Source organism: Manis pentadactyla, chromosome 15, assembly GCF_030020395.1.
Source record: "Manis pentadactyla isolate mManPen7 chromosome 15, mManPen7.hap1, whole genome shotgun sequence".
In the NCBI taxonomy this organism is placed as follows: domain Eukaryota; kingdom Metazoa; phylum Chordata; class Mammalia; order Pholidota; family Manidae; genus Manis; species Manis pentadactyla.
The window spans coordinates 12,830,720-12,858,145 of NC_080033.1; the positions used below are offsets into that span (position 1 = coordinate 12,830,720).

At 55.0% G+C, this 27,426-nt stretch overlaps 3 protein-coding genes and 1 non-coding gene across 4 annotated transcripts; 2 read left to right on the forward strand and 2 right to left on the reverse strand.

Moving 5' to 3' along the window:
- Positions 1-3,599: 3,599 nt before the first annotated feature.
- On the forward strand, positions 3,600-6,149 carry RPS16 (ribosomal protein S16). The gene is made up of 5 exons (XM_036894707.2): positions 3,600-3,759; positions 3,898-3,999; positions 5,583-5,679; positions 5,779-5,826; positions 5,954-6,149. The coding sequence occupies exons 1-5, from the start codon at positions 3,712-3,714 to the stop codon at positions 6,097-6,099; spliced, it is 441 nt and encodes a 146-aa protein (XP_036750602.1). The 5' UTR covers positions 3,600-3,711; the 3' UTR covers positions 6,100-6,149.
- A 2,175-nt stretch (positions 6,150-8,324) lies between these two features.
- On the reverse strand, positions 8,325-19,486 carry PLEKHG2 (pleckstrin homology and RhoGEF domain containing G2). Its single transcript, XM_036894700.2, is given in 20 exon segments — positions 8,325-9,927; positions 9,930-11,324; positions 11,403-12,318; positions 12,417-12,593; positions 12,803-12,819; positions 12,992-13,030; positions 13,109-13,156; positions 13,270-13,371; positions 13,463-13,496; positions 13,867-13,953; positions 14,044-14,136; positions 14,570-14,770; positions 14,915-15,052; positions 15,375-15,525; positions 15,759-15,805; positions 15,907-15,973; positions 16,722-16,822; positions 16,903-17,171; positions 17,958-18,087; positions 18,746-19,486. Coding segments are annotated over 19 exon segments (4,119 nt in total). The 5' UTR covers positions 18,067-18,087; positions 18,746-19,486; the 3' UTR covers positions 8,325-9,799.
- Positions 19,487-19,889: 403 nt separating this feature from the next.
- On the forward strand, positions 19,890-19,982 carry TRNAI-UAU (transfer RNA isoleucine (anticodon UAU)). The gene is given in 2 exon segments: positions 19,890-19,927; positions 19,947-19,982. It is a non-coding gene; the product is annotated as a tRNA-Ile (tRNA).
- A 2,852-nt stretch (positions 19,983-22,834) lies between these two features.
- On the reverse strand, positions 22,835-25,410 carry ZFP36 (ZFP36 ring finger protein). The gene is made up of 2 exons (XM_036894697.2): positions 25,220-25,410; positions 22,835-24,402 (listed from the first exon to the last, which is right to left on the reverse strand). The coding sequence occupies exons 1-2, from the start codon at positions 25,241-25,243 to the stop codon at positions 23,461-23,463; spliced, it is 966 nt and encodes a 321-aa protein (XP_036750592.2). The 5' UTR covers positions 25,244-25,410; the 3' UTR covers positions 22,835-23,460.
- Positions 25,411-27,426: the final 2,016 nt, after the last annotated feature.

Sequence of the window (27,426 nt, forward strand, 5' to 3'; positions counted from 1 at the left end):
AAGAGTAATTTTCTCCCCGTAGAAAATTCTTCCTTGGTGGTTCTCAACTCTTAATGCTAACAGCACATAAGACTATTTGAGAAGATAAGCGAGTGAGAAATGTGTACCTGTTCCAAACAGGAAACCACCCAATGCCCACCATGAGAAGAATGGATAAACAAGTTGGGCTACATCCATCCAAAGGAATAGTGATTAACTATTGATACACATGAATGGATCTCAAAAACATGCTGAGTGAAAGAAGCCAGACAGTAGAATATGTACATTATGATGTCATTCATACAAAACTAGAGGAAGCAAAATTAATCTATACAGACAGATTAGTGGGTGTTTAGGACTGGAGATGGAGATTAGGAAGGGGCTGGGAAAGGACATGAAGGAATGCTTTGGGGTGATAGAAATGTGGCATTTGTCAGAACTCACTGCACCAAAGATTTAAACTGGGTACCTTTTACTGCTAAATTATACCTTAGTAAAGTACAGATGTTCAGAATCCAGCAGGGACCAATTATCAAATTCTCTGGGTTGGGGCCTGGCTGTATTACTTACTTGAAAGTTTTCCACACAAGCCCCCTGTAATTACTCCAAGGGGTTGGCCAGAAGGTGAGGGACAGGTCTCTGGGGATGTACTTCATAGGGCCCTGGCCAATCACCCACAGCCTGGACCCTAGGGCATCCAACAGACACTGTAGCCTGAACACAGCAGTACCCATGGATGGGCCCTCTTCAAAACCAACCACTGACAGCTCCAGCTGAAAGCAGCCTAGAGCCTCAACAGGACACACCTGTGGGGACGGAGTGACATGGTGTCTCTCGGCAAGGGCTTGATCCCTAATTTTCATCTTGAGGGTTTCTGACTTGTGGCCTGGGACAAGCCCCTTCACCTCTTTTCCTCATCTGTAAACGTTGTTCTGAATAACCCCTACCTACCTTCAGGACTGACACTACCCCAATATCTTACCTGCATACATTAGAAAATTCGCTCCTTCCTTAAAACTCAGGTTCTAAGTGTTGATTTTATTAGAACGAGATACTTTACTGCCATCTGCTGGAAATAGACTAATATGTCCAGAATGTGAATACTGTCCTTGTAGATGTTGGATCTTTGTGCAGCATACAACCTTCACATCTGTACCTCATGGCCCTAGGTCAGAGGGTCAGAGTGAAGAGTAAATAAGTTAATACACTTAAAGCATGAGGACCAGTACCTGGAAAAGAGTAAACACTATTTAAGTAGAGCTACAATCATCATTTGTTACTATAATGTGCCAGTAACTGTTCTAAGTGGCAGAGAAAGCAGTGAAAAAAAAAATGTATTTGTGAAAGCTGGGGGCTGGGTCAGGGGCTAGATAGCCAGGACATCAGCCCCACTGCTTCCTGCCCCCAACATACATACGTTTTGAGCTTAGCATATTCTCTCTAAACTTCCAACTTCAGTAAGGAGCTAATGAAATACCAAGAGATCATCTGGGGTGTAGACAGTGCCATAGTTTTTGTTACCCTAAAATTTTAAGGTAGGGAGATTAATCAGGTCTTGGAGTGGGAAGGCCTAACCCTTCCTCACACATGGCCCCCACCCTACCTCCTCCTTGCCCATCTGCCCCGGCCTTACCAGCATCTTCATGATGGTAACAAGGAAGTAGAAAGGCTCCCCAAGACAGAGGGGTGGTCCCAGGACCCGAGGACCACACCAGCAGGAGGATGGTCCAGAGAGGCCACGTGGGCACCCTTCTTGCTCCCAGGCTTTCTCTGGTCCTGGAAGCAAGAGGTACAGAGACAGGGATCAAGTTGGAAGACTGGAGTGGGTGAGGGGTGTCCTCCCTGGCAAAGCTCCACTCAATCCACAGATACTCAGGAAAAGTTCTCCAAGAGGCCAGGGAAAATAGTGACTATAGAATAGGGAGTTTCTAAGTCAAAGAATTCCCTGCCCCACCCCCTCGAGGATACAAGACTTAGCAAGGGTGTGAGGGTCAGCCTAGAGACACTGGAGTTTGGAAGCCTCCCCATCCCATGAAAAAGACCCTGAGAACAGGGTGAGAGCGTGTGGACTTGTGGATCCTGTGGTTTGTCTCTCTTCCTATTGGAAAGCAGCTGCGTCAGGACTCGCCTGTGCCTGCAGGTGCGTATTTGAGGGGCTTTGCTCTCTTTTCTACTATTTCTGTCTCAAATATCTTGAAATCTCCATGCTTTCCTATACCTGTCTGCTTTCTCTGAGGGCTGGCCTCTCTGCCTCTGAATCTTTGTCACTAGCGTTTTCTGGGTCCGTCTCTGACCCTGGTCTTTCTTCTTTCTCCTCATCTCCATGTGTGCCTGTCTCTCTTCTGCTGGTATCTCTCTGCGTCAGCCTCTGGGTGCTCCCTTCCTCTCTCCCCCTTGCCCCCTCTCTAACCCTTTTAGAACTGGACTCTGGGCTGGAGGATTCCCCACTTTGGCCCCAGACCCGCCCACCAATCTCCATCTGGTCTTCCCCCTCCAGGCAGTAGATGAGCCACAATGCCCCTATGAACTATGGACCCCAGGCCCAGTGCTGCTAGGGAAAGTGAGGCAACTGTGGGCTCCCTGTGGCCCTGAGAGAGGAACCTCTTTGGCTGGAAAGGGAACATCGTGAATAGGGCGGAGCAAGGGAGCAACCCAGCCCCAAAGTTCCTCAGATAGGGTTGGGGAGGATGGGGATGGACAATTCTGTGGGGAGGGGCCTGGAGAGGAGGGTAATTTGGGGAGGAAAATGAGATGACTTGGGGGACTATGGAGAAAGGGGATTCTAGGGTAGGGACCCTGGGAGGGGGGGGATTCTGAAAGAAGGGTTTTTAAGGAGTGGAGGGGCTTAGGGGAGGAAAATTCCAAGGGAGGCAGTTGCTGGGGAGTTCTGGAGGAGGGGTGTTCTAGGGGTAGTGGGTCCTGAGGAGAGAAGGGTTCTGTAAAGAACCATTGGGGCAGAAGGCCCTTGAATGGAAGGAGATTCAGGGAAAGAGGGAGTCTGGGGTGAGGGCTGGGAAGACGGGGGTTTGGGGAATGGGCCTCTGGGAGGAGGAAGCTCTAAAAGGAAGATTCCTTTGGTAAAAGGAAGATTCTGGAGGAGGGGATGCAACGAGGAAAAGGATCTGGGAGAGGGTTCTGGAAGGAGGTGGGTTCCAGGGGGTAGGATTGTGAGTCCTACATCTGGGAACCTTGCCTGACTTTTTACTGTGGGTTTCTCAGCGGATTTTCTGATGGAAGGAGGAGGGCTGGGGGAAGAGGGGATCTAGATGGGAGAATGATTTCGGGTGGTGAGGAGATAGGAGGGGCCGCTTCATTGGAGAATCAACTTTGGGGGTTGGGTAGGGGTAGGGAAATTATTAAAGAACTTTAATGCAAATGAGAACCAGAGGTGACCGTTGTGGACCAAGGAAGTGAAGAGCCGATCTTCCATTTTCGTTCCCGTCTGAGCCAAACAAGCTCCAGGCCCCGCCCATCACTCTCCTGGGTCTCCTGGGGCCCATCACTCTCCTGGGTCTCCTGGGCCCCACCCACCCTGCTCCTGGGCCCCACCTTATGGCCGCCAACCCGAAGTCCCGCCCCCTGGCTACAACATGAGCCGTAAAGCTCCCTGCTGTCGCGACGCAGAGTTCAAGGCGCCTGCGCAGACCCTGAAAAGCGGCCGGGGTGGCCCCGCGCCTTCCTTTTCCGGTTGCGGCGCCGCGCGTTGAGGAACTCTAGTGCGCAACCGGAGCCATGCCGTCTAAGGGCCCTTTGCAGTCCGTGCAGGTCTTCGGACGCAAGGTAGGCCGGGAGCCCGATGGGAGTGGCTGGGGAAGGTCGAAGTTCCGAATAGGCCCACGGGCAGGGGTCTGGGGTCGATCTGGGAGCCGGGTTCCGAAGCTCACATGGTTTCACTCTGTTCTCTCTCACTTTCCACAGAAGACGGCCACGGCCGTGGCGCACTGCAAACGCGGCAACGGCCTCATCAAGGTGAACGGACGGCCTCTGGAGATGATCGAGCCACGCACGCTGCAATACAAGGTGCTGGGGTTGAGGACGGGCGTTTGGGTTGGACAGCTTTGGAGACAAGTTGATATAAGTGGGTTCCCAGAGTTCGTTGTTCTTGGGAAGCTGAGGAATCTGGTATCAGCAATGGGATGTTTAGAAGCTGAATTGGGGGTAGAAAGGTGTGGAGTATTTGGTGATGCACCTAGCTCTGGGGGATTCAGAGGGTACGATAAAAGTTTGAGAGTGAAGACGTGGATTTTGAAAAAAACTGGAAAGTTTGGAAGCTCGCTCAATTGGGGACTGGATGGCAAGGGGTTTACCAGTTTATGCCGCCTGATTTCTTGCAGTAAGTTAGTGGAGGGCGTGTGTCATGTTTACAACTTTGTTTCCACTTCTAGAGTATGCGCTTCAGGACAGGAATCACTGTTTGGTTCTTTGAAACGTTGCATTTAAAGCAGAGCCTAGACATTGGTGGTATTCAGCGTTAGAAAGGGACAGAATTTAGTTAGGTTTGTTTTGCTTTGCTGTGAAAGGGTTTCCTTATCCACCTCTTTCAGTTTCTTTGGCTCACAGTGGCAAAGATTGGAGTCTTGATTTCTGCCTCGTCCAGCCTTGTTACTTAAGACAAGGCATTGGGGTCATTATTTGTAAAATGGGGATAATTTCTACTCTGAAGGGCTGTTGGGAGGATAAATTAGGTCCTCTGTGTAAGCTTCTTGGCATGTATGAGAGTGCATTTGTTTCTTAAAGTTCCGTTTAAGTGTGAAGAATTGACAACTGTATTGCATGGTTACTTGGAATTTAATAAAAGACTGAGATACCTTTGTAGAGCAGATACTGGGTACTGTGGCCTACATTCACTGATTGTCAGTTTACTTGAAGGCCTTATATGTTCGGCCTGTATTGAGTGGTGGGGACACAGCAGTGACCCAAATAGCCCAGGCCCTGCCTTCACATGGCTCCCAATCTAATGGGGGAGATGGACTGGACCCCATACTGGACACCTCTCCAAAGTAGTCAGGGCTGAGATAGGGAACCCAGAGAAGGCTCTGGCACAAACCTGGGTGGAAGGGTCAGGGCAGGGATTGCGTCGGGGTGGAGCGGGTGGGATGGGAAGAGACCTGTAATAGGTGAAACAAAAGTATTTGGACACATAAGAAGTCTAAGGCAAGCAGAGGTTGGCACAGGTTGTAGTGTAGCTGTAATTGCTCTGAAAATCTGTGTGGCTCGAAGGAAAGGCAGGAGAGCTCAGGTGGGGAACCCAGAAAACCTACTTCATAGCTTGGGATTGGCTTTTCACTGTTAGAGACCACACTGTTGGCTGCAAAGGTTTTCCTTAGTTTGAGCTAAAGCACCAGCATTCTAAGAACTAACCAGTTTTAGATATGGGGAACTTGAGGTCCAGAGAGGGACACAAATAGGCAATCCAGCTCAGGCTGCCTACAGCAAACTCATCTGTCTGAATCCTCTGCTCTCCTGGCTGTGCAGAGGGGCCTGCAGTGACAGCCTAATAACCCTTTTCCGTTAATAATTGGAGGCCAGCAGGGGCAGAAGCTATGTGGAGGAATGCTGCCCAGATTTGTGTTCTAAAAATCCTCTTATTCCCCTGTTGCTAGCTACTGGAACCTGTTTTGCTTCTGGGTAAAGAGCGATTTGCTGGTGTGGACATCCGAGTCCGAGTGAAGGGTGGTGGTCATGTGGCCCAAATTTATGGTGAGTCCCAGGAATTGGGCAGGCAGCAGCTCTGAGAACAAGGTCCTGCTCCTACGCTTTCACAGAACTGATGTACTCTTGTGTGTGTCTTCCTCACAGCAATCCGCCAGTCCATCTCCAAAGCCCTGGTGGCCTATTACCAGAAATGTGAGTGAGTGGGCCCTTCCCACTGAGTGGGTGGGTGGGGATAAGCCAAGGACCAACTGGCATTTCTCCCCAGAGAGCAGGAGGATTCGTCCATGGTTATCTAAATCTTCACCCCTCCTCTCCCCAGATGTAGATGAGGCTTCCAAGAAGGAAATCAAAGACATCCTCATCCAGTATGACCGGACCTTGCTGGTGGCTGATCCCCGTCGCTGCGAATCCAAAAAGTTTGGAGGTCCTGGTGCCCGTGCTCGCTACCAGAAATCGTACCGATAAGCCTATCATGAAGATCAGGATTTGCCTTTATAATAAATGATGGTGTAGGATTTAAGGTTTCAAGGACTATGCTGTCATGTTTCATCTTTAGTGACTCTGACTAAAGGGAATGCAAGAAACCTACCTGCCCCCCCCCACCTGCCCCCGCAGCCCACTGCCAGTCTTGAGTTTTAAGCCTTCCCAGAGCTTCCACTCAGATTAGTGTGGATGGGTTAGGAGAGGCTAGTGGGGGCAGAACCCAATTTCAGTCTCCCCATCCCTCCAGTAGAGTCCATTGTGCAGGCACAGCTGGGGTGGGGATGGTTCTGTCCTTGGGAGTTTCTTCCCACCCCTGCCTTCCCTTTGCTGCTGTTTTAATGGTGTCAGGAAGAGCGGGGCAAATGTGTAAGGTCAATCATCTGGTAGGTGAAGTCTAATTTAAGGGCTGGAATGGGGAAAGGAATTCTCCTGTCAACCTGTAGTGTAGGTGGTAGGACTGAGAGCTTGGGGTAGAGGTCTGTAACCCCCATGATGGGTGGGATTCCCCATCTGGCTTCATCCTTTAGGACCTTAATGCCTTACCTTGTGGCAAAAGGCTACCTATGGCCTTAAGGGAGGTCCCAGTTACGTTCAGTGTGGCAACTGTCCTCATGGGGCTTGGATTGTCCTGAGGACTTGTTCTATTTGTTGAGCCTGATGTGTAGGATCTAGCATATAGTTAGCACTCAGTTGCTACCACAGGGCTACACAGGTGATGGAACCTTTCCATCGTCTTAAGGTCCTGTAGGACAGCACTAGCATGTGTTTGGGGAAGTTGCCTTCAGTTTTGTCTTTAATTTTTATAGGAAGGTGGGGAGCTTCACTGGGGTGGGAAGGGCCTCTTGGCTTCCATATAGCCTTTGCAGCTGACCTGGATACCTCAGCCACCTGCCCCCAAGTGGGGTCCCACACCGCCCACCCTGCTGGGAGTACTGGCGGGAACGTGCAGCACCTGAACGTTGATCAAGGGGGTGAAGTTGCACGAATTTCTGTAAAAGGAACTTGACATTCACTGTCATTGCCCTTTTTGTATCTGCCCTACCCTGTCCAGTAGGGCTGCCAAGCTGGAGTGCACAGATAACATCCATCATCAAGAAAAGTTCTATGGAATAGTACTGATCTACAGAGAATACACAAAAGTGTCTTGAACAGATGGAGGGGTTGATAGAGCATCAAGAGGATGCCAGGCTAGGCGTGTGTAACATGATTCCCCTGTGAGGGTGATGAGAATCATGTTAGATGAGAAAACTAGCCTACTGGCAAAATGCTCACCTTTTTCTTTGGAGTTTGGGTTAACTGGGTTTGGCTGGCAGTGACAACATCCCAGGGCAGGCAGCAGGCAACCACCTTCACCCTTTTTGAGCCTGACTTAGCTAAAGAGGACTAATGCTAAGACAGCCTACAACAGGCCAGCAGGAAAAGTGCTGCTGAGGAAGCACAAACCACCACAAAGCAGAGGTAGGAGTTGGGTGGAATTCAGGGGTGGGGACCAAGAGGAGGGGCTGAGGGAAGTGTGGTGCCCATGGATTTCCCACAGGGACCAGAGGCCCTTACTGAGGCTCCCGGCTCCCTCTGAGAGGCCCAGCTGGAGCATATCTGGAGAGGGGCTCGCCGACTTGAGACCTTTGAGTAAAACAGCCCTTTTCCCCTCCCTGCCGCCTCCTCAAATACCGGGAATTCCGACACTGTGGGGAGCCCAGTTAGGGCTGGCTGGAAACTTTCGCTCAGCCGGAATGTGCAGCTGGGGGTGGCTGGGAATGTGCAGCTAGGGGCAGAGGGGAGCACCAGCCTCGGTCCTGACTTTGGGGAGGCTGCCGTGGAGCAGGTCCAGGTCCTGGTGTATGGCACTGTGACCAGTAACTGAATAGGAGCCAGCAGCTCACATTTATAGAAAAGCTAGGCCTTTTTCTGGCTACCTTACTCAGCTAATTCTCAATTGCCTAGGGCCCCTGGAGTGTCAGGCTGCAAGCCTCCTGCAGGTGGGGTAGGGGCTCCTGGGGGTAAGAACAGTGCCTGGCCCAGGATAAGCCCTCAGACAAGAATACAGACTCCAGCAAGGCTGTGGATTTGAGTCCCAGCTGTGCCCTTCCTAACAGTATGACTGGAGAGTCCTTTATTCCTCATCTCTAAAGTGCGGATTAAAACCATCCTCGCCCTTTAGGAATGTTGTGCCGACTCAAAAGTGAATGCGATCACACCAAGTGACCAATGCCTGTGGTATGCAGTTAGTATTCAATGTCAGTTTTTTGTGTTACTGGACTGTTTAAACTTCAGATTCCTGGGCTCCTGCCGTGGAAGTTCTGATTCCACAGCTTGGAACAAGATCCTTGGGGATCTGATTTAACAATGGCCCAGTGAGTCAGAGGTTCAAACACAACTGCAAGTGAGGATACACTCGTTGGATCTACAATGATCCCACAAGGCTGGTACCGTTGTCTTTGTACAGATGAGGAAACCATGCTCACAGGGAGGTTACACACCAATAAGAAAGTCAGGACTTGAACTCAGCCATGACACTGGTGCCTCAGACAATTCCAGGGAAGATCAAATAAGGTGTGTTACACAAGAAGTTAAGTGTTCAATGAAAGATACTAATATTACCAAAGAAACTAAAATATGCTTCTCACTGGGCATACCACTGCTGGGAGGGGACAAAACGATCCTAACATAAAAGCCTTTGTCTCTACAACCTGAGATTTTTGGAGGTGGGGGTACACAGAAGCACCACAGTGGTCCCAAATTGGAAAGGGGGGCAAGGGGATCTCAATGTGTGGGGATGGGCACAGAACTGGAATACTCATTAGGGTCAGGAGTGGCTGCCAAGAGAAATAAGACAGCTGTGGAACTTTTCCCAAAACTGCAAATCTGATCCACTCTGCTGTTAGCACAGAACTGTCTTTGAAATTCTGTAGTACCAAGGCCCAAAGAATCCCAATTACAGAGTTGGATGGAGGATAGAGAGATGTTACGATGGTTGGATGGATGGTTGGCATGACGGATGAGAAGATGGCTGAGTGGAGAAGGAAATGCGGAGGGACAGACAGGTGAATACAGAGGGTTGGCTGGAGAAGACAGGTGGGATAATGGATGAAGAGTGACAGGAATGGATGCTATCTAGCAGGGGGTAGGATGATGGATGGTTGAATAAAGCAAGGCATAACGGTGGGATGACGACTAGAAGATAGAGGAAGAGAGAGATGGAAACAGCTGGATGGATAGATGGAGAGCTGAGTGATGAGATGACTGGATGACAGTGGGACACATGACCTGGATAAATTACTAACGGAATGCATCTCTAGGGGCCTACTTGGAACAAAGCTTAAATTGGCTTTCCAGGGTGGGCATCAAGCAGTTCATAAACCCTCTGAAATCATACACCAAAATTGTAATGGGTCCAGTTTCTAGCAATTCTCAAAGAAGTTTGAGATTCCCCAAATTTTCAGAATCACTGATTTGTGCTGTGTCATTCTTTTCCATTACCTCCACACACACTGCCTTCAGAAAGGGAAGACATACATAATTTCATATTAATTAACAAAATATTAATAAATCCCCTTCCCCATCCCTGCTGAGTTAATCAAGGTAAGTAATAAAGACCATTTACCCTATCAGTTTCCCAGGAGCTGGGAAGCTGCAGCAATTTTTAGACCTGTGTTCAGTGTCTGGACTTCCAACTGAAGTTCTAAGGGTCTGTGGCATCTGATTGAAATCCTTGCTTTTCAAGAAGCCCAACATCCTGGCTCACGTGTGGAAAGGGGCATCGGGAGCCCCCTGGGCCCTGCGGAGGCCCCCAGAGTCCTGGGTGGGGGCCAAGAGAGCAGGGTGGTTCAACCTGACCTGGGCCTTGGCTGGCCGCAGCCGTCCACCACCACTGACATGGATGTTGACTGTGGTGGCGTAGCTGAGTCTCCTGGCTGGGGATGGTGGGGGTGGGGGTTGGGGTGGTGGCGAAGGTGCCCGGGATGTGGGGGCAGAGGAAGACCAAGGGCCCTGGGAGGCTGAGAGTGACTCACGCCCAGACCCTTGCCGCCGAGCTAGGCTCTGGCTGATGTATGAGGCTGCCAGGTATCTTGAGAGGGCAGCTGCGTTGGGGCCCAGGAGGTGGCGGGTTGGGGGAGGGGGACTCTGGGGTGGGGTCAAGTCTGAAGACTCTAACCTGGCAACGTGAGAGACCGAGTGGCCTGGTTTGGACAAAACCACAGTGGTCTGACCTGGGGTGGGCAACAGGCCATGCATGTCCTGAGAGCCTCCTGGCTCAGGCAAAGGTGCAGCAGCTGGAACACAGATGTTTGTGAGGCTCTTCTGCTCCAACAAAGGTGCAAGTTTTTGGACCTGGAGGTCTGTGAGGCTTTGCTCCTGAAGCCAAGGTGCAGCAGGTGCACCCTGGATGTCCGGGGGACCTCTCTGCCTCGGTGAAGGTGGGAGGGTGGGGACCTGGCTGACTGTGTGGCCTTGTGGCTGGGCCAAAGGTGAGGTACCCAGAACCTCCACATCTGGGAGGTCATGTTGCAAGGGCAGTGGGGTGCTGGCTGGGATCTGATGGTCCAGGCTGCTTCTGCGTAGAAGCAAAGGGCTGGTGGCTTGTCCACAGACAGTGGCTGAGAACTGAACATTCCCGGAACTGCTGAGCTTAATCAATGGGGTTTTGACTGGGCTCTGGCTGTCTAGGTGGCCTTCCTGCTTGGGCACAGGAGTGGTGGCTAAAACCATGACATCAGAACAACTTTCCTGCTTGGGCAAAGCTGGAGTGGTCAGCACTTGGATGTCCATGTGATGTCCTTGCTCAGGAAAAAAGGTGGTCGTTGGGACCTGTAAATCCACGTGGCCACTATGCTCAGGCAAAGGAGTGGTAGCTGGTACTTGGATTTCCAGGTGGCCTTCTTGATCAGGCAAAGTTGTAACAGCTCGAACCTGGATTTCTGGGGGGCCTTCCTGCTTGGGCAAAGGTGTGCTGACTGGAATCTGGATATTCCAGAAGTTTCCTTCCTCTGGCAAAGGGGTAGCAGCTGGAACCTGGATGCCCAGCCGATCTTGCTCAGGCAAATTTGAAACATTTAAACCTTGACCATCCAGGCAGCCTCCTTGCTTACACAAAGGTGTGGCAGCTTGAACCCGGGCAGCAGAAGCCAGGGGAACAGATTCCTGGGCACAGGTGAGTGGGAAGGCCAGCTCACATACCAGCACATGTCCAAAGGCAGGCAGGGGTCCTGTATGCAAAGACAGACCAAGTCATGACTGATGTCCCAGCATAGACCACTTCTGCTGGCCACACCCCTGGACCTCACCTGGCTCGGCCTGCTCCTGAGGCAGGCAGGGGGACAGCTGGGGCTGGGCCAGAGCCCGTGGCCGGCGACGGGGGGCATTGGCCGATGCCCGGGTCTCAGCCCGCTGCATCTGCTGGATCCGCTCACTGTAAAGCCGTGCCAGCTCACGCACTCGGGATGCTGCCCTCTCTGAACCTGGGGCTCCTGCCTTTCCACTCCCTCTGCTTCCACCTAGATCTGAATCTTCCAGAATCAGCAATGGCTCTGGAAAACCTGGCCGGGCCAGCTGCCCCTGCTCCAGTGCCTGCCAGGCGCTCCGGATTTCTGAGCAAGAGCGGAATTCCAGCTCATCCGGGAATCCCTGGTTCCTGACATCCTGGGGCTGGAAATCTGTGAATGATACCCCTTCTTCACCAGCCTCCTGCTCTGTCCTACTTCCTGAAGAGGGCTCTCCCAGTTTTCCAACACTGCTTCCAGGGAACAGTTCTCTCCGGGTGGCCTCTGGCTCCTGCAGAGGTCTCTGGAGCCAGGAGTCACAGGGAAGGGTGGAGGCAGTGGAAAGACCAGAGGCGTCAGGGACACTAGGTATGGCTGGGAGGCGGGGCATTTCAAACACACTGGAAATGTCAGAGAGGCTGGGAAGGCGGGGCATTTGAGGAATTTCAGAAAGGCCAGGAATCTTAGGGAGCTTGGGTATATTAGGATTTTTGGTAAGGCTAGGAGTGTCGGGAATTTCAGCCACACTGGAACTTTCCAGCCCCTCTAGGACGTGGAGGGGGGAAGGCCCACGGTCATCCATCTCCAGCTCTTCCTCTTCCTCCTCTTCTGAGGAGTCCCGGCTTGGCAGGGCTTGGAATGTGAAGGTTTCGCTGTCACCTGTCACCTGGGAGTCTTCAGGGAACTTGGGGATGTCATGGGGGGATGGCTGTGGTGGGCACTGTGGGAGAGGCCAAAGGAATCCGGGTGGGTTGGTCCCCTTGGCCCCCAATCTGTACCTGCCCAAGCAGAGAGCCCCGTGAAGGGACACCCGCTCACCCCTGGCTCCCGGAGGCCCCTTTGGCTCAGCAGTTCCAGGATTTCTTCAGTGATTGAGGTCCCAGAGGGGTCCAGTGTGGGGGGTCCAGTGTCCTCCAGGTCTTCAGAGGGTCCAGAAGCTGGAACTGGTGGTTCAGACTCTAAGGACGGATAGAGCTCTCCATCGCTGCCAGCATGCTGAGCAAGGAAAGAGGGTGCAGGGCAAGAGTCAAGGGCCCTCAGCCCCTTCCTCCCCCAGGCCCAGGAGTCCGGGCCCAGTCCCCTCCTCCCTCGGACGGTGGAATCCACTCCCCAGCCGCTTTCTGCAGACCCAGGATTTTGGAACTCAAGTTCCCTCCTCCTCCAGGAGCCTGGGTCCCCAAACCCTGCCCCAGGCTATTTCTTACCGTGAGTCTAGGCTTAGCTGGGATGGAAAGATGAAAAAGAGAAGTGTGAGATATGGGGATAAGGGTTCCTCCTTGTAATTGATGGGCTGCCCACTCCTCCCCCAGTGCTGGGCATCCCATGGGGAAAAGACACAGACAGACAGACAGACAGACAGGGATGGATGAAGCTGGGCAGGGGCAGTCACTTACTGTCCTGTGGAAACATGACAAAATGGTCCTTCGCTGGCTCTGGGGGAAGGACACAGTGATGCTGGGGCCCAGCTCCCACCCCAATCCCTGGTTCACTTTTAGGTGGAGGGTACTCACCAGACTGTCTGCGGCCTTGGCGGGTAGTGGTCAGTCCTGGAGACAGGGCTGGGGGACAGGTAGAGCAGAACCCCCATTAGCGCCTAGTTCCAGGCTCCCCGGTGCACAATTCCTGGGTCAGGAGGGAGACGAGTGGTGGGGGAGGGTTCCATCTCCTTTACCTGTGTTTCTTCGTCCAGGAATGAAACTTCTAGCATCTCGAGATCGGGGAGACCCGAGTGGGGGTGTCAGGGGCTCTGCAACATGCTTGCTTTTAGGAGCACCTGCAGGGAGAGATTTAGGACTAATAATCTACTTTTTCTTGGAAATGATTCCTTTACTCCCACATCCTCCCAACCTAAGGCCCCAACTCACAGTGCAGACTGTTTTCAAGGAGAACTTGTTTTGCCTGAAAGAGATAAGGATGAGGATTGAGGCGGCTGGTCTCTGAGCGTCGAGGTCATAGGCCCATTAATGAGCATGGCTACGTGTCCCATGCCTTACATGACAGGTGATGACTAATCCTCACTACACCCCTACAAGGTCGGTGCCATTATCTGTCCAGGTGAGGAAAGTGAGGCCAGAGAGCAGGTAACTTAACCAAAGTGACAAAGCATGGATATGGGGGAGCTGGGATTTGACCACAGACAACCTACCTCTGCAATTTAAGTGTCATGTTTTTAGAGTCACCCTGCACTCGGGGTCTTCCAGGACTATGGTGGTGGTGGTGGGGGTATCTCCAGCACTCTCAGGGCCCCCAGCTGTGGCAGGAGCTGTACCTTGGCAGGGATGGAGGCGGGGTGGTTTTCAAAGAATAGGCGCTGGAGACAGCGAATCCACAGCCTCTTCTCTTCCTGGTTCTTGGCCTGGGGGCGAGGTGGGAGCAGAGTAGGGAGCCAGGTGTGAGCTCTAGGGGCTAGGGAGGAGCTCTTCCCGCCCAGTGCCACCGTGCTCACCTGCAGCAAGTGCCTGTGCTTGGGAATGGTCACATCAGACACCTTGAACCCTAGAGGGTCTCGAGGGCTCTCGCTCACACTTAGGTTGCAGCACTGAGTGAGGGGGGCAGAGGGGCAGCAAGCTCAGAGCCCTTAGACTCAGTGATGTGTCTCCTGTGTGTGTACTTGGGTCCCTCCCCCTAAAAAAATGTGCTCCATAAGGTTGTAGGTGGGTCGCCTGGACCTGGTTGACCCTCCCCACCAGGCTGGTCTCTGTTCCCTTCACCAGCCCCTCCCCACCCTCGTGTGGATCAAGATGTGCACCCCCATGAAGACACTTGACTGGTGGGCAAATACAGGCCCTCCCCCTTCTCACCTCTGCACCTTGCTGGCCTCCCTCATCCTTATTAAACTTTGTCATCCTGCATGTCCTTGACCCCCAATCAATAAAACGTGGGCCTTTTAACTGGTGTTATACCTCCTTGCAGACCCCACCCCCAGCCACCCCCTCAGGTATGGATGACCCCAGCCCCATCCCTGAACTCACAAAGATGTGACCCTTGTAGGTGTATTCTGGTCCCCGGCGCTTGGCCACGAGCAGCATCCGTGAGAATAGAAAGAGCAGCCGCTCCCCCCCTCGAAGTCGGGGGCCGCCCCCTCCACCACCTCGGAAAGCGCCCTCCAGCACCAGCTCCCCGAAAGCACTGAGCTCTGGGCCGGTCCAGCCACCCAGCCGCCGCTGCACTTCCTGCTGGATCCCGCCAGGTGCACCGGGTACAGGGCGCACACACCAAGCAGGTGGTTAGCACAGGGCCATGCGGTCTGAGCCCACCCTCCAAGGCCGCTGCTGAAGCACTGACCACCCCCTCCCCACAGGCCTTCCTGGGGTCACCTGGAGGCGAGCAGCATGTTCCTGCTTGCGTTTCATATCGTTGATGTACCAGGCGACGGCTGTCATGGACACGATAGCCTCCTCCACCATCCCCCGGCCCCCGGCGCCTGGGCCCTCTGCCCAGTGCTTGCCTAGCTCCTGCCAGGCAGCCACCAGTCACCCAGGGAGGGGAAAGAAACAAAGAAAAACGAATGACATGACAGGAGACAGAAAGAGAGAGAAAAAGGTAGGGACAGAGGTGGAGACCCAGAGATGAAGAGACAAACAAGCAGACAGAAAATGCAATCAGCTAGTGCTGGTCCCCACGACAAGCAAGACCCTACCTCCAGCCCAGTCCCAATTTCTAGGTACTGGGTGCCTCCCCAGGCCTTGTCCAGCCTCTCCTGGGCCCACCCTCCAGATGCACCCCCAGGTGGTCAATGTGCCTCCCCAGGAAGCCCCCCCAGGGCCCACAGCTGACCTGCAGCAGCAGATGGTACTTGAGGATGCGCTGAACAGGTTTTAGCAGGAAGCTCTGTAGGGGCAGGGAGTGGTGGAGCTGGGCCTGGCGCTCCTGCAGCCACAGGGCTGCTGGTGGAGACAGCGACAGCTCCCGGAGCAGGGCCAGGGAGCTGGGGGCACAGCACAGGTCAGAGCCTGGCAGCTCCAGCAGGCTGAGCTGGGAGCAGTCAGGGTTTGGGAACAGTCAGGGGCTGGCAGAGGCCAGGGGCAGGTTAGGGACAGGTTAGTTACTGTCTCGGTCTGGCAGGGGTTGGAGCTGGATGGGGCAGGGTGGAGGGAGAGTGCTTGGCACATCGACTTGTGGGCATGGCCTGGGGCCCAGCAGGGGCTCCTCACCCCTCACCTTGGGTAGTTCATGCAGTACAACGTGTAGATGTCAAAATCCTCGCTCTGCAGGTGACATGGGAGTCAGGGAGGCCTCAGGTCCTGACTCCCCATGACCCCCCTCCAGCCCAGCCCACAGTGGGGGATCCCTTGCCCCCCCGACTCACCCTCTGCACGAAGCACTCAGCAATGCCCCCTGCGCTGCTCCTGCCCTCCAGGTCCTCCAGCAGCTCGCTGTGGGGGAGAGCCAGGGTAAGGCCCTGCCCTGCCCGCACAGCCCCCACCACGGGGGACTCCGGGAGGCTGGGGCTTGGTGGCTGCCAGGCTTTCTCAAGGGGATGTCACATCCAGAGGAAGGGCCCTCTGATGGCTACAGGGGAGATCGCAAGCTGCTCACACTTTGTCGTAGGACAGCGTCCCGTTACTCAGCCTGACATCTTGTCAGGTGGCATGAGCCTGGAGCCTCATGTCATGACCCTCAGAACTGTGATGACCTCAAGATCTGTTGCGATTCTGGGATCTTGACATGACTCTCTGATCCCCCGCAGTAATCTTAAGACCTTGTCATGACACTCACAGGTGTCATGATCCTTGGACCTCAGCATCCCCTTCCCTGAGTGGCCAGCCATCCTGGTTTGTCTGGGACTGCGGACAAGCTGGTCACACAGATACTCACACTGTCATGATCTTCAGGCCCACCATGAACCTTGTATTCATTGTGATCCCAGACCTGACAGTTAGACCCATCTGGATGCCCAGGCCTGTCCTGCTATTTGGACCTCATCTGGGTCCTCCAGCTCCTGTCCACCTCACTCCTCTACTACTCTGGGTCCTCACTCCTCATAATGATCCTGCCTAGCGTCACAACACCCTATGTACCAGCCTCGACAGGGCACCATGGGGCTCCAAGGTTTGGTTAGGACATAGCCCACCTCCCACACCCTACCAACTAGTGCCCCTGCCCATCCCACTCATCCCTGACCTGCTGAACTCGTAGATGTCCTCGATGTTGGCAAACAGTGTGCCCACCTGCTCCGTGCTCAGCCCCAGGACCCCGCCATCCAGCAGAGGGCCCAAGTAGTCCTGTGGGGGGATGACTGGAGTTAGGGCGGCAGAGGCGCTGGCCTGGGTCCCCACAGTGCTTGTGTGCCTGTCCACCTCACCTCCACAATGCTGCGGAGGTCCCGGACATAGGCCCGCTCTGTCTCCACAATCTCACGGGCCACACGCTCCAGCCTCGAGGGTTTTGCTGAACCTGGAGTCCCCACGGGTGACAGATGCAGGCGAATGGGGGGCCCTGGAAGAGGCTCTGGCCTGGAGGCTGAGCAAGCTGGGGTGGGCCCAGGGGCCGGGTCCCCCTCCGAGCCCACTGTACTCAGGGATGTGGAGCTCCCAGAACCTCGAGGGGAGGCCATGGCAGGAGTTGTGGGTACTGCTGGGGGTATGGAGCAGAAGGTCAGGGGGTCTCCCCATTTGAGTGAGTGTTGTCAGCCCCCACAACCACACACACCTGGTGAACATCTTTGCCACCGGCTCCCTTCTCTCCCTACTGCGCTGCCTCTGTCCAGTCCTATCCTCCCCCATCAGGGTTCTTGCTGGGCCTCTGGCCTCCACCCCTCTAATCAACCTCTATATGTCAGCCTGGGAGACCTTTATTAATTTGCCTGACCTTGTTACTCCCACAAATACAATCCCTTCATCACAGGATGAAGCCCAAACTCCACAGATCCAAAGGGCCCTGGGCAAAGTGACCATCAGAGACCAGACCTTTCCAGTCTGCTCTCTTCCAATAGCCACACTACCTCTTATATTCTAGACCTCAACCACACTTCGAGTCACCGCAATAAGCAGCCTCCTCTCACCTCTGGGCCTTTGCACATACTTTCTGTGTGGAATACTCTTTCTTGCCTTTCACAATTCATTCCTCCTAATCTTTCAATTCTCAGTTTAGATGTCACCACCTCGAGGAAGCCTCCCCTGACTGCCCAGACTGGGCTCGCACAGTCCCCTGACCACTCTATCCTGGGTTTACCCGCTGGACTGTCACCATCTGGGTACTTGTCCCTCTACCCCACCAGATTTCGAGCTCTGTGAGGGCAGAGTGGGAGCTATATTGGTCACCCTGTTGCCGCCAGCATTGCTGGGCCAGCCACAGAGGGCTGCAGTGTCTTGAATGAATCAATGTCCTGTAGGCTACGCCCCTCACTTGCACACTCACCTGTGGGAGTCTCACACACAGCTGCACAGTCACACACGTCACCTCTGCGTCCACGGCCAAGGCTAGGGCTGCGTTTGGACGGACTCAGTCCACGGGCTCCTTCGGGCATGGCTGAGTAGCTCAATGGCTTCTGCAGAAAGACCCCCTCTAGGATATCACGACCCCTGTAGGCCTCCCACCGGCCCACAATCACAGACTTGGGGCTGAGAATTAGGGGTGTGGTCTAAAACCTGGAGGGGACCCAGGGAATAAATTAGTTGGGCAGACCAAGGCAAAGTGATGGAAAAAGAAGGACGAAGGGAAATAACTGAGAAAAAGATGGAAAGGTTGAAACAAAGAACAGTGAAGAAAGCAAAAGAGTCGCCGAAGCTATGAGCCTGGTCTGCCTGGGGCCGGAGGCTCAGGGATCCTGGGAACGTTTGGCCTCCGGCTGGAGCCGAGGGCGAGGGGCAGGGCTGGGAAAAGCCGTGGGCGGGAGGCCGCGGGGTCCCAGGGGAGGGCGGAGGAGGCAGGGGGACCGGATGCCAGGGTCCAGAAGACGGCTCCCTCCCCCGCCGAGGGCTGCCAGTTGGGGCGCTGGCCCGCAGCCTTCCACCCCCCTCTCCCGCCAGTCCCTCAGCGGTCCTCTCCCTGTCCTCACCGCCGCAGTCGGGTTCCTACCACACCTCTCCAGCCCCCAACTCCCGCCGACGCCTCCGCTCGCCCCCGCCGGCACGCCCCCTCATTGTTCAGCTGCAGCGGCGCCGCCCCCTCCCCCAACTCGTCGGGGCCCCTCGCCTCCCCCTCACCTCCCGGGGAGTCTCCAGTCCCGAACCGAGGCAGCTTGGTTCCTATCCGACCCTGGCACGGTCCCTGGGGAGGCACAGAACCAGGACTCCTGGGTCTCTGCAAGTCAGGGGCGTGAACTTCGGGCTCTCAGGCTGCAGGAACCAGAATCCCGAGTCTCTCGGAGAATGGGGTGCAGCGGTCCGACTTTCTAGGTCCTCCAAGTGGGAAGGATGCTGGGAGCCTCGACTCTTGAGTCTCAGGTGGGGCTGCTGGCGACCCAAATTCCCGAGTCTTATAGGGAGCGCCGTGAGGGGCCCGGATTCCCGAGTTCCCCTACCTCTAAAAGCCGGGATTAAAACACCTCCAGGAGGGAGCGCAGGGGGGTCTCAAATTTCTGGGTCCTCTCGAAGTAGTGGGCCCATCAGCCCAAAACAGACTGGTTGGAGCGCTAGGAGTCCATATCCCAAGTTCCTCTAACCCTGGGAGTCTTGGGCTTGAACTTCTGGGAAGCCCTGGAGGGAAACTCCGGTCTAGGATCCTAAATTCCTCAAAACCGGGTGCTGGAAGCTCGGCTGCTGTCCCGGACTCCCTGCTCCTCCAGAAGGGGGCTCTGGGCACTTGGATTTTGGGGTCCTTTAGCTTGGATGCGGCAGTCTAAGCTGCGGGGTCTCTCAGGACGCGGTTCAGAGACTCGGGACCCCTCAAAGACTCCGGGATGGGTGATACCAGGCTCGGGCCGTGGTGGCGCCACATCTATGGCGGGAGAGTCCTGTCCCAGCTGTGAGGTGGGGGGCGGGAGCCTGGGGCTTCCCCTCCCCCCAACCGCACGGGTCCATATCCTGTTCCCGCCCGCAGGGGGGAGGGGCCGCCTTCCGGCCGGCCTGTCAGGGAAGGGTTAAGACCACACCTCCCGGGTGGTGTGCTGAATATTCATGAGAGGCGAGTCCCAGGCAAGCTACACCCCTATATTCTGAATGCCTTGTGGACTTTTCCCTTTTACAGCAAAGGCTTTCGAGGCGTGAGAATCCAGAGTGGTAACGCGCTTTCTCCTATTGACCAACCCAAAGATTCTTATTTGCATATGCAATACACAGGAGAATTGTCTAGCGAGGCTAAGTGGCTACAAATGATTGAAAGATATCGTAACAAAAGGGTGCGGCCAAAGCTCCAGTGGCGCAATCGGTTAGCGCGCGGTACTTATACGACAGTGCAGGCGAAGCAATGCCGAGGTTGTGAGTTCGATCCTCACCTGGAGCAATTTTGACTTTCTTGTATCAGCTTTTGTAAATTTATGTATTTTATGAACCAACCAAAACATCTCCATCACTTAGAGGAATGAACTTCAATCTTCAGAATTTTCCGAAGGGAAAAATGGAAGGGAAAACCCCTGCGACTCTGGCAACTGTCGGCTAGGGAATGTTCTATATTGTGGGGAGGTGCCATTTCCATCCTGGCCGCCAGAGGGTGGTATCACCTCTTAGATGCCTGGGCATTTAACTAGGTCTCCAAATCTCAGTTTAATTCTGTAGATGTGTCAGGCTGTGGGTCCTCCGCAAGCTGTGTATCAATAGGGCACAGCCTCCATCTTTGTCTTGGATTTTTTTTCCCCCAATTTCAATGAGATATAATTGCCATATAATATTTGTATTAGTCTAAGGTGTACAACATAATGATTTGATATATGTGTAAGCTGTTAAGTGGTTACCACAATAAGTTTAGGTAACATCATCTCATCGTTGTTCACTTTTTTCTTGTGTGTCTCGAAGTTTTTAACTCTTACCCTCCCCGTTCCCAAATTGATTTTTTTCCCCAATAAATATTAAATATCCACTCTGTGACCGGCCCGTTTAGGATTTAGACATGAGTGGTACAGCAGTGAATAAGACGAAGTCCATGCCCCTGGTTGAAATTCTAGGTATGGAGGCAGATTGCTATAAACGTTAAGAACAGTACATTTTATATATTAGGTCGTGATAAATGTCATGGAAAAAGTAAAGCAAGGTGGGAAGTATCGGGGGGTCAAAGGCGGGGTGTAGGTTACAATAATAGGGACCATCTCACCCAGGAGACATTTGAGCAGAGACCTGAAGCAGGGGAGTGAGCCATGGGGATACCTGGGGGAGTGTTCCAGGCAGAGGGAACAGTCAATGCAAAAGCCCAGTGGCTCAAGTACTGGAGCAATTAGAAAGCCTTGAGCTAAGAGAGACCAAAGATGAGAGCCCTGCGGTGCAGGGTTGGTGAGGACTTAGGACTTTGCTTTGACTCAGGTGTCATGACGGGTTCCCTTTAGTTGTCTAGTTGGGGAGTAGGGAAAAAGTAAGGGCTGGGCTCTGAACCAGGAGAGGAGGAGGCAGGAGGGTGAATCAGACAGGATTGCTGTTGGACTGGGGCGTGGGTTTGAAGAGAGGAGTCAAGGGGACTCCCAGGTATTTGGCACTGGTAGCTGGTGGTAGGTGCCATTTTCTCAAATGAAGATTTTTTTTTTAGAGGGGACAGAAAATTCGCTTTTGCCAAGGGATCAGTGATGTCTTGATTTTCGTTCTTTCAGTGTCTGTAAACGTTTTTGCAGACTTGATCTTGTTCTCCGCTTCCCCAATGTCCTTGGGTCTCTGCATTCCTGTCTCTTTTCCAACTCTCTTATACATATGGAGCCTTTTCTCACAAGGTGGAGGGGGGGCGGCTAATTTCCTGGACGAGATCAAAGGTGAAGGCCTACCAGTGGGCAAGAGGACAGGGTCAAAGTGGGGAGCGAGGGCAGGGAGGTGGGAGGAGAGAGGGGCGGGGGCGGGGGCTAAGGCCAGGAGGTGAGGGGCTGGGGTGGGGGAAGCCAACACTCGCAGGAGAAAATGGGTTGGCGGAGGGAGGTGGAACCTAGGGTACAATGAGTGAAAGGGCAGGGAGGGAGAATGGGGAGGGAGAACTGGAAGATAAGAGGGGGCTGGGGGGCTGGAGAGAATAAATATTAGAAGGGGGAAGGGGAGAGGCGTACTGGGGAGAAGTTAGATGGGGGAGAGGAAGGACGGCGCAGGACGGTAAGAAGAGGAACTGAGAGAAGAGTACGAAGGGTGCGGCGGGGAGTAGAGAGGGAAGTTGGGGGAGGGGGAAAGACGCGAGGGGAGGTGCTTGGGGGAGAGGGGCCGCGGCGGAAGGGGGGCGGGCGCAGGCGCTGACGCTAGGCGGCTTCCGGGCGCTGGCCGCCTGCTTCGCCGCAGGGAGGTTCCCGCTGCCTCTTGCCTTGTATGGTGCGGAGGACACAGCTCTCCCGGGGCGGGCCCCGCCCGGACGCGGCCGCGACCCACACACACTGGCCTGGCGGATCAGCCCTGCCCTCGACCCCGCCTGGAGCTCCAGACCTCGAGCTTCCCAGCCTCGCAAATGCCGAGATCCCACAGTCCCGAATTGTCGAATCGGACAGGCCAGGACTCGGCAACTCCGAGCTTCTGGAGCCCTGGGAAACCAGGAGGTTACGTTCTATGATCCCTCAGCTTCCTGAGACACCGAGGGTCTAGACTCCCAGGTCGCCATGAGACTCAGATCCCAAGCATGTTGAAATTCTAGAATTCCGGGGCTGTAAAAATGTCTTCTTCCAAATTCGGCAAGACTTGACTCCCCAGACCCTCCTGTCCTGGATCGCTGCGTTGAGGGATCCCAGGACGCCCAGCTTCCGGGCGAGGCCTCCTCCGACCATCCCCGCCCACCCTGGGCTCGCGCCCCGGCACATTCCGTCCTCGCCACCCAGCTCCGCCCTCTTCCCTCGGCCCCGTGGGGACGGAAACATCTCGTCCCCGCCCGGCCGAGAGCGGGGTCAGGGAGCCGGACCCAACGAGCGCCCGCGCCCCACCCCCGCACAGGAACCGGCTCTCCAGGTTCCAAACGGATGACCTCACCTGGCCCCGCCCTCAGGTGCGCGGCCGGGCCAGGTGACGTCACTTCCTGCCAGGTAAGCTCCGCAGATGGCTCGAGGGTGGGGAGATTTGGAAAAGGTGTCGCCGCCTCGGCTTAAAAAAAGGCCACACATCCCGCCGCCCCGTCACTCATCTTACTGCTTGCACACCTCAGTAAAACCGGGATTCCAGTTTACAGATTTTTTTATTTAAAAATTCCAAAAAAACACAAAAATAAACTTTTAATATATATTACTTATAATATATTATAGTATACTTATAACATTCCAACGTTTCCAATATTACAAAAGGGATGAAGAAAAATACAAGGGAAGCAGACGACCCAATATATATAAATACTATAAAATCTATTAGAATAAATAAAGTCGTCATAAATAAAGGGCCCCAATGGCTGAGGGTGGGGCGGCAACAGCTTTGGCTACTTGCTTTTGGAGGGAATTTGAGCACCAGGATCCCCCTGGGGGGGTGGGGGTGGGGGCACCAGTCACCACCAGACACTGGAACCTCAGGGTCTAGGAAAACTTGGGGTGGGGGGCAGTGGGGGCCTATTATTCACAGCATTGGGCAGGGGATAGGTGGGGGAAGGTTCACTGCCTCCCTCAAATTTGCTACATTTTTTGAAAGGACTCCAGAAAAAGACTTCTTCCCCCAACACCATAAACACCGAGCTCTCTCGCACACTGGGGACCTGCCCCAGCGGGAGGTCAGGGGAGTGGTTAATGCATTTTCAAAAGTTCAGAGGAAGCTGTTTAAGCGTCCTCCAGTTCCCTACGGCGCCAAGTACAAGAGAAATGGCCCCCCTTGAGATCCAGCTGATCAGTACTGGGCAGTCACTCAGAAACGGAGATGCGATTGAAGATGGGGAGTCGCCGGGGGGCTGCAGGTGGTTGGGGTGGCCCAAAAACCCCGGCCTCGAAGACAGGTGAGTCAGATCCCCCCAGGCTGCTGCCGCTGCTGGCATATTCATCGGGATCAGATCCCAAGGAGTGTGCAGAAGGGCTCCGAGCCAGGCCACCCACGGGCCCCCAGAGGCTGCTGGGGGTGGCCCTTCGGCAGGAAGGGCAGCAGGCTGGGGTGGGGTCCCTTCGGGCCACAGGAGTCCCAGGGGCAGCAGAGAAGGCAGAGGGTGAAAGTGGAAGATCCCCAGGTGGTGGTGGTGGGGAGTTGGAGGGCGAGAAGGAGCAGGAGGACAGGGAAGGGCCTGCCAGGCCTGCTGGTGGTGGTGAGGTTCGGCGGCCAGAGGGCAGGCCTGAGAAGCTGATGCTCTGGCGCAGGACATGGGGGTGGCCCGGGGCAGCCTGGTCCTCACTAGGATTGTGAATGAAGTGGCAGCGCGATCCGTAGGGGCAGCGGCCCTGGAGGTAGAACTTGTGGCAGAGTTCCGTTTTGTACTTGGGGTGGCGACTAGCTTGGCGCAGCTCGCCCAGGCCATGGGCGAACTGGCACTTAGCCCCATAGCGGCAGCGCCCGCTCTCTGAGAAGGTCCGACATAGCTCAGTCTTGTAACGGGATGAGGTGGTGGGGGTCGCAGTAGGTGAAGTGGATGAGGGCGACAGCTCAGGGCCTGGGCGGGGAGCCAGGGGTGCGAATCCAGGGGGTGGGGGCACCCAGCCGCAGCTGCGACCCTCCACCAGGCTAGTGGATCGTCCAGGCAGGCGAGCTGGGCTGGAGTCAGATGAGCTGAGGCTCCAGAGTCCGGAGGAGGCCCAGCCTGGGCTGGACTCAGTGTCTCCGTGGTCGGATGACAGGTCAGGGCTCAGCGACAGGAGGCTCTGCGGGAATTGGGATCGTTAAGACACCGAAAATAAAGTGTGACGCCCCGCCCTGGCTGCAGGGCACCTAAGAGCTTGCCAGTCCGGTTTGTAGGTTCCGGGCCCGAACCCCACCTGCCCACAGAAAATCATGGGTTTCTGGATTGCACGCATCCCGATTTGGAGGTTCCAAATTTATTCCCTACTGAAGCCTATCCCGAGCCCCAGGAATGCCGGCTCTCCCGGCTGATCAAGAGGTAACCCTAAAATCTAGGCACATCACTATCCTCTCTGATCTTGAACCTTTGGGTACCTTGGAAGCTGACCCCGTGCATCGGGTTTTCTCCAGTTTCACAACTGTACGAACAGGCAACGTTAACCCAAGCGTTGGTTATCTCGTCGGATTTAGAGTTTCCGGAGTCCTCCGGGTCAGGGAGTAGAGACAAATCGGCTTGCCCTCACCGCCAGACTCCAGCCCCAGAAACGCCTCCGCGCAAAACCGCGCCCTCGTAACTACTAGGGAGTAAGCCAGGTGTGGGGCCATTTCCGCCTCCCCACAGCCTAGTCTGAGACAAGTCCTCCAGCTTTCCATTTCAAAAAGCCACCCCACTCATATTTGGGCCGAGACCCAAAAGTTGCAAGCACCATTTCACCTCCAGAGAATCACAGTGATGTGAGAAAGGGAGGTAGGGACCCTGGGCCGAGTGCACGGCGCAAAAGAGCTCCAGTTAGAAAAGGGAGCCAGAAGTCCCGGGCTGGAGTTTGCGGCGCTAGAGAGCTCTAGTTTAGGAAGGGAGTCAGGCATGCGGACCCGGGGTGCCGGTCTGTGGGGGCTCACCTCGTAGATGGCGGTGAGATCCATGGCGGCGGAGACGGCCGATCGGCTGAAAAGTCGGCCGAAGGTGGGAGCGCTGAATTCAGGCTGCGGTTGGTTGGCCGAGCCGGCGCTTTTATAGAGCTTGAGGGGGCGGGGCCAGGGCGGTCTCTAGGTGGGCGGGGCCAGAATAGGCGCTTCCCGGACACGGGCCCCCAGCAAGCCCCGCCCAGTACTGGATGGGTTCCTTTCCTCCCGGCCTCACGCCCGGGACTCGCCTGATCCCGGCCCGTGGGGTGCCGTGACCTGGCTGGGTGTATGTGGAGCTGGGGGGTGTCGGCCTAGTTTTTAAGGCTGGAGACTCAGGCGCAGAGAACGGAATCCGGACGGGTCGGGGTCGGGAGCAGGGTGCTGGCATCCCGAGGGAATTGACAATGGTCAGAGGCCGAGAGGGCGTGCTCGTGAGACAGACGCACTCGCGCAGGGAAAGACGCAGAGAGAGAAATAGAAAGACCCAAAGAGAAGAACATACAGAAAGACACACACACACTGGGAAATGTACAGAGAGAGGGAGAGACGGAGAGGCGGGAAGGTGGGGAGGCAGAAAAGACGGGACAGAGACAGGCCTGGTGGGAAATTCTCTGCTGAGATCTGCCTTCCTGGCTTGGTCTTGCTCCCAAACAGCACAGATCCAGAGACCAACACTGCCCTCCCGGTCCCCGCTTGCGGAAGATGTGGTCCCAGATACCTCAAGACGCTGGAAAGGGGCCTCTTTTCCCAATTCCAGGGCCACTGCTGCCTCTCACGCTCACGCAAATAATGGCACTTCTGATCACCTCCTCTGGGTGTTTAAAGTACTTTACATATATTAACTCGAGGGGTATTATGCCCACTTCACACACGGGAAGAAACAGAGGCCAAGTTACTCTCCTAGTACTCGTTTAGTAAATAGCAGCAACCTAATACCAGGGCCTTAAACTGTGTTAGGAGTGTTGCCCTCTTAGAAGACTCAGGATTGGAAAGGTGGAGATATTTTAACATGGTGAACGGTTGCTTTGATGGAAAGGTTTTCAGATGGAAGAAATGGGTCATCCCCAACTGATGGTCGGTTGGGTCTTTTATAAAGGGTGTGCCTTGAGAGAACTAATAATTTGCGGGGATCAGTCCCCACACTGGTAAGTCTTTTATTGTTAAGAGGTTGCTCTGAGTGAAACGTTTAAGATCTGGGAAGAAAAGTTATCTTTTAAGGGGGTCTTGGGAGCTGGCTGCCCTGAGTGCAAATATGGGGGTAGAAATCATTGTCACCGAGTGCAGTTACAATGGCGGGAGGTTCATTCTTGCAGCCTGCTACTGCCGGCTTGTCCTGAGGTGGGAAGATTCTGCCAGGGACGCCGACTTTCCTTGTCGAACAGCAATGGGGGAATCCCTGGTGTCGCGCTTTCTGGGGCCGAGGGGCCTTCCCGGCCAGTCCCGTGAGCTGGGGCGGCTGCGGGCGGCTCTGGCACGGTTGCAGCCTCCCGCTCGCCCGTGACTCACCCGCAAGGGGCGGGGGAAGGGGGCTTCCTGGAAGCCGTGACGAGGAGGCTCGGCCCGGACGCCCGGGTTCCTCTCTTGTAACTAGGGCTTCTGTCGCCTGTAAACAGAGCCTCGAGGACAACGGGAAAAGGGGGAAAGGGGCGGTACCTGGCACCCGCCTCTTGGCTGGGTTCCAAATCCCTGTGTTGCTAGTGGGGCTAAGGCGGCGGGAAATCGGAAGGTGGGGGGACACCCTGGATCCCCGGAGTCCCGCTCGACTCTGACCGCGATCCTGAAGGAGGGAATTCTAGTTTCGATTCCCCGGAGACAGGGAGCATTTCCCATCCCTGAGTCAGGCCGACCCCCTCCCCTCTCCCATCTGCTGAGTCATCGGCCTGACAGCCAGGCCACTTGGGATTGGGCGACGCTCGGAAAGGCTGGAGAAGGGCTCTGCGCCGGGCAGGACGGACCACCCACCGAAACACAGACGGGTGGGAATCAGGAGCCCGGGTCTCGGCCCCTCTTTGCTCGTATATCTAGGGGTCCGAGTCTCCTAGCCACTAACTCGCTCAGACCCAGGCGACCAGGTTTCCAGCCCCTCCTACATCGGACCCAGGAGTCGGGGCCCCCAGCCACCTTGTCTCAAACGCTGGCATCGAGTCCCCAACGCTCTTCTCCCTTCGATTTAGGAGTCTGGCTCCCATCCCCCTCCTACC

What these genes read in the sequence shown, in the direction of transcription:
- RPS16 (XM_036894707.2), top strand. Translation starts at nt 3,712, where the DNA reads ATGCCGTCTAAGGGCCCTTTGCAGTCCGTGCAGGTCTTCGGACGCAAG. An exon ending in TCATGTGGCCCAAATTTATG is followed by an intron (nt 5,680 to 5,778) that starts GTGAGTCCCAGG and finishes TCTTCCTCACAG; the next exon opens with CAATCCGCCAGTCCATCTCC. An exon ending in GGTGGCCTATTACCAGAAAT is followed by an intron (nt 5,827 to 5,953) that starts GTGAGTGAGTGG and finishes TCCTCTCCCCAG; the next exon opens with ATGTAGATGAGGCTTCCAAG.
- ZFP36 (XM_036894697.2), bottom strand. Translation starts at nt 25,243, where the DNA reads ATGGATCTCACCGCCATCTACGAG. An exon ending in ATCTCACCGCCATCTACGAG is followed by an intron (nt 24,403 to 25,219) that starts GTGAGCCCCCAC and finishes CAATTCCCGCAG; the next exon opens with AGCCTCCTGTCGCTGAGCCC.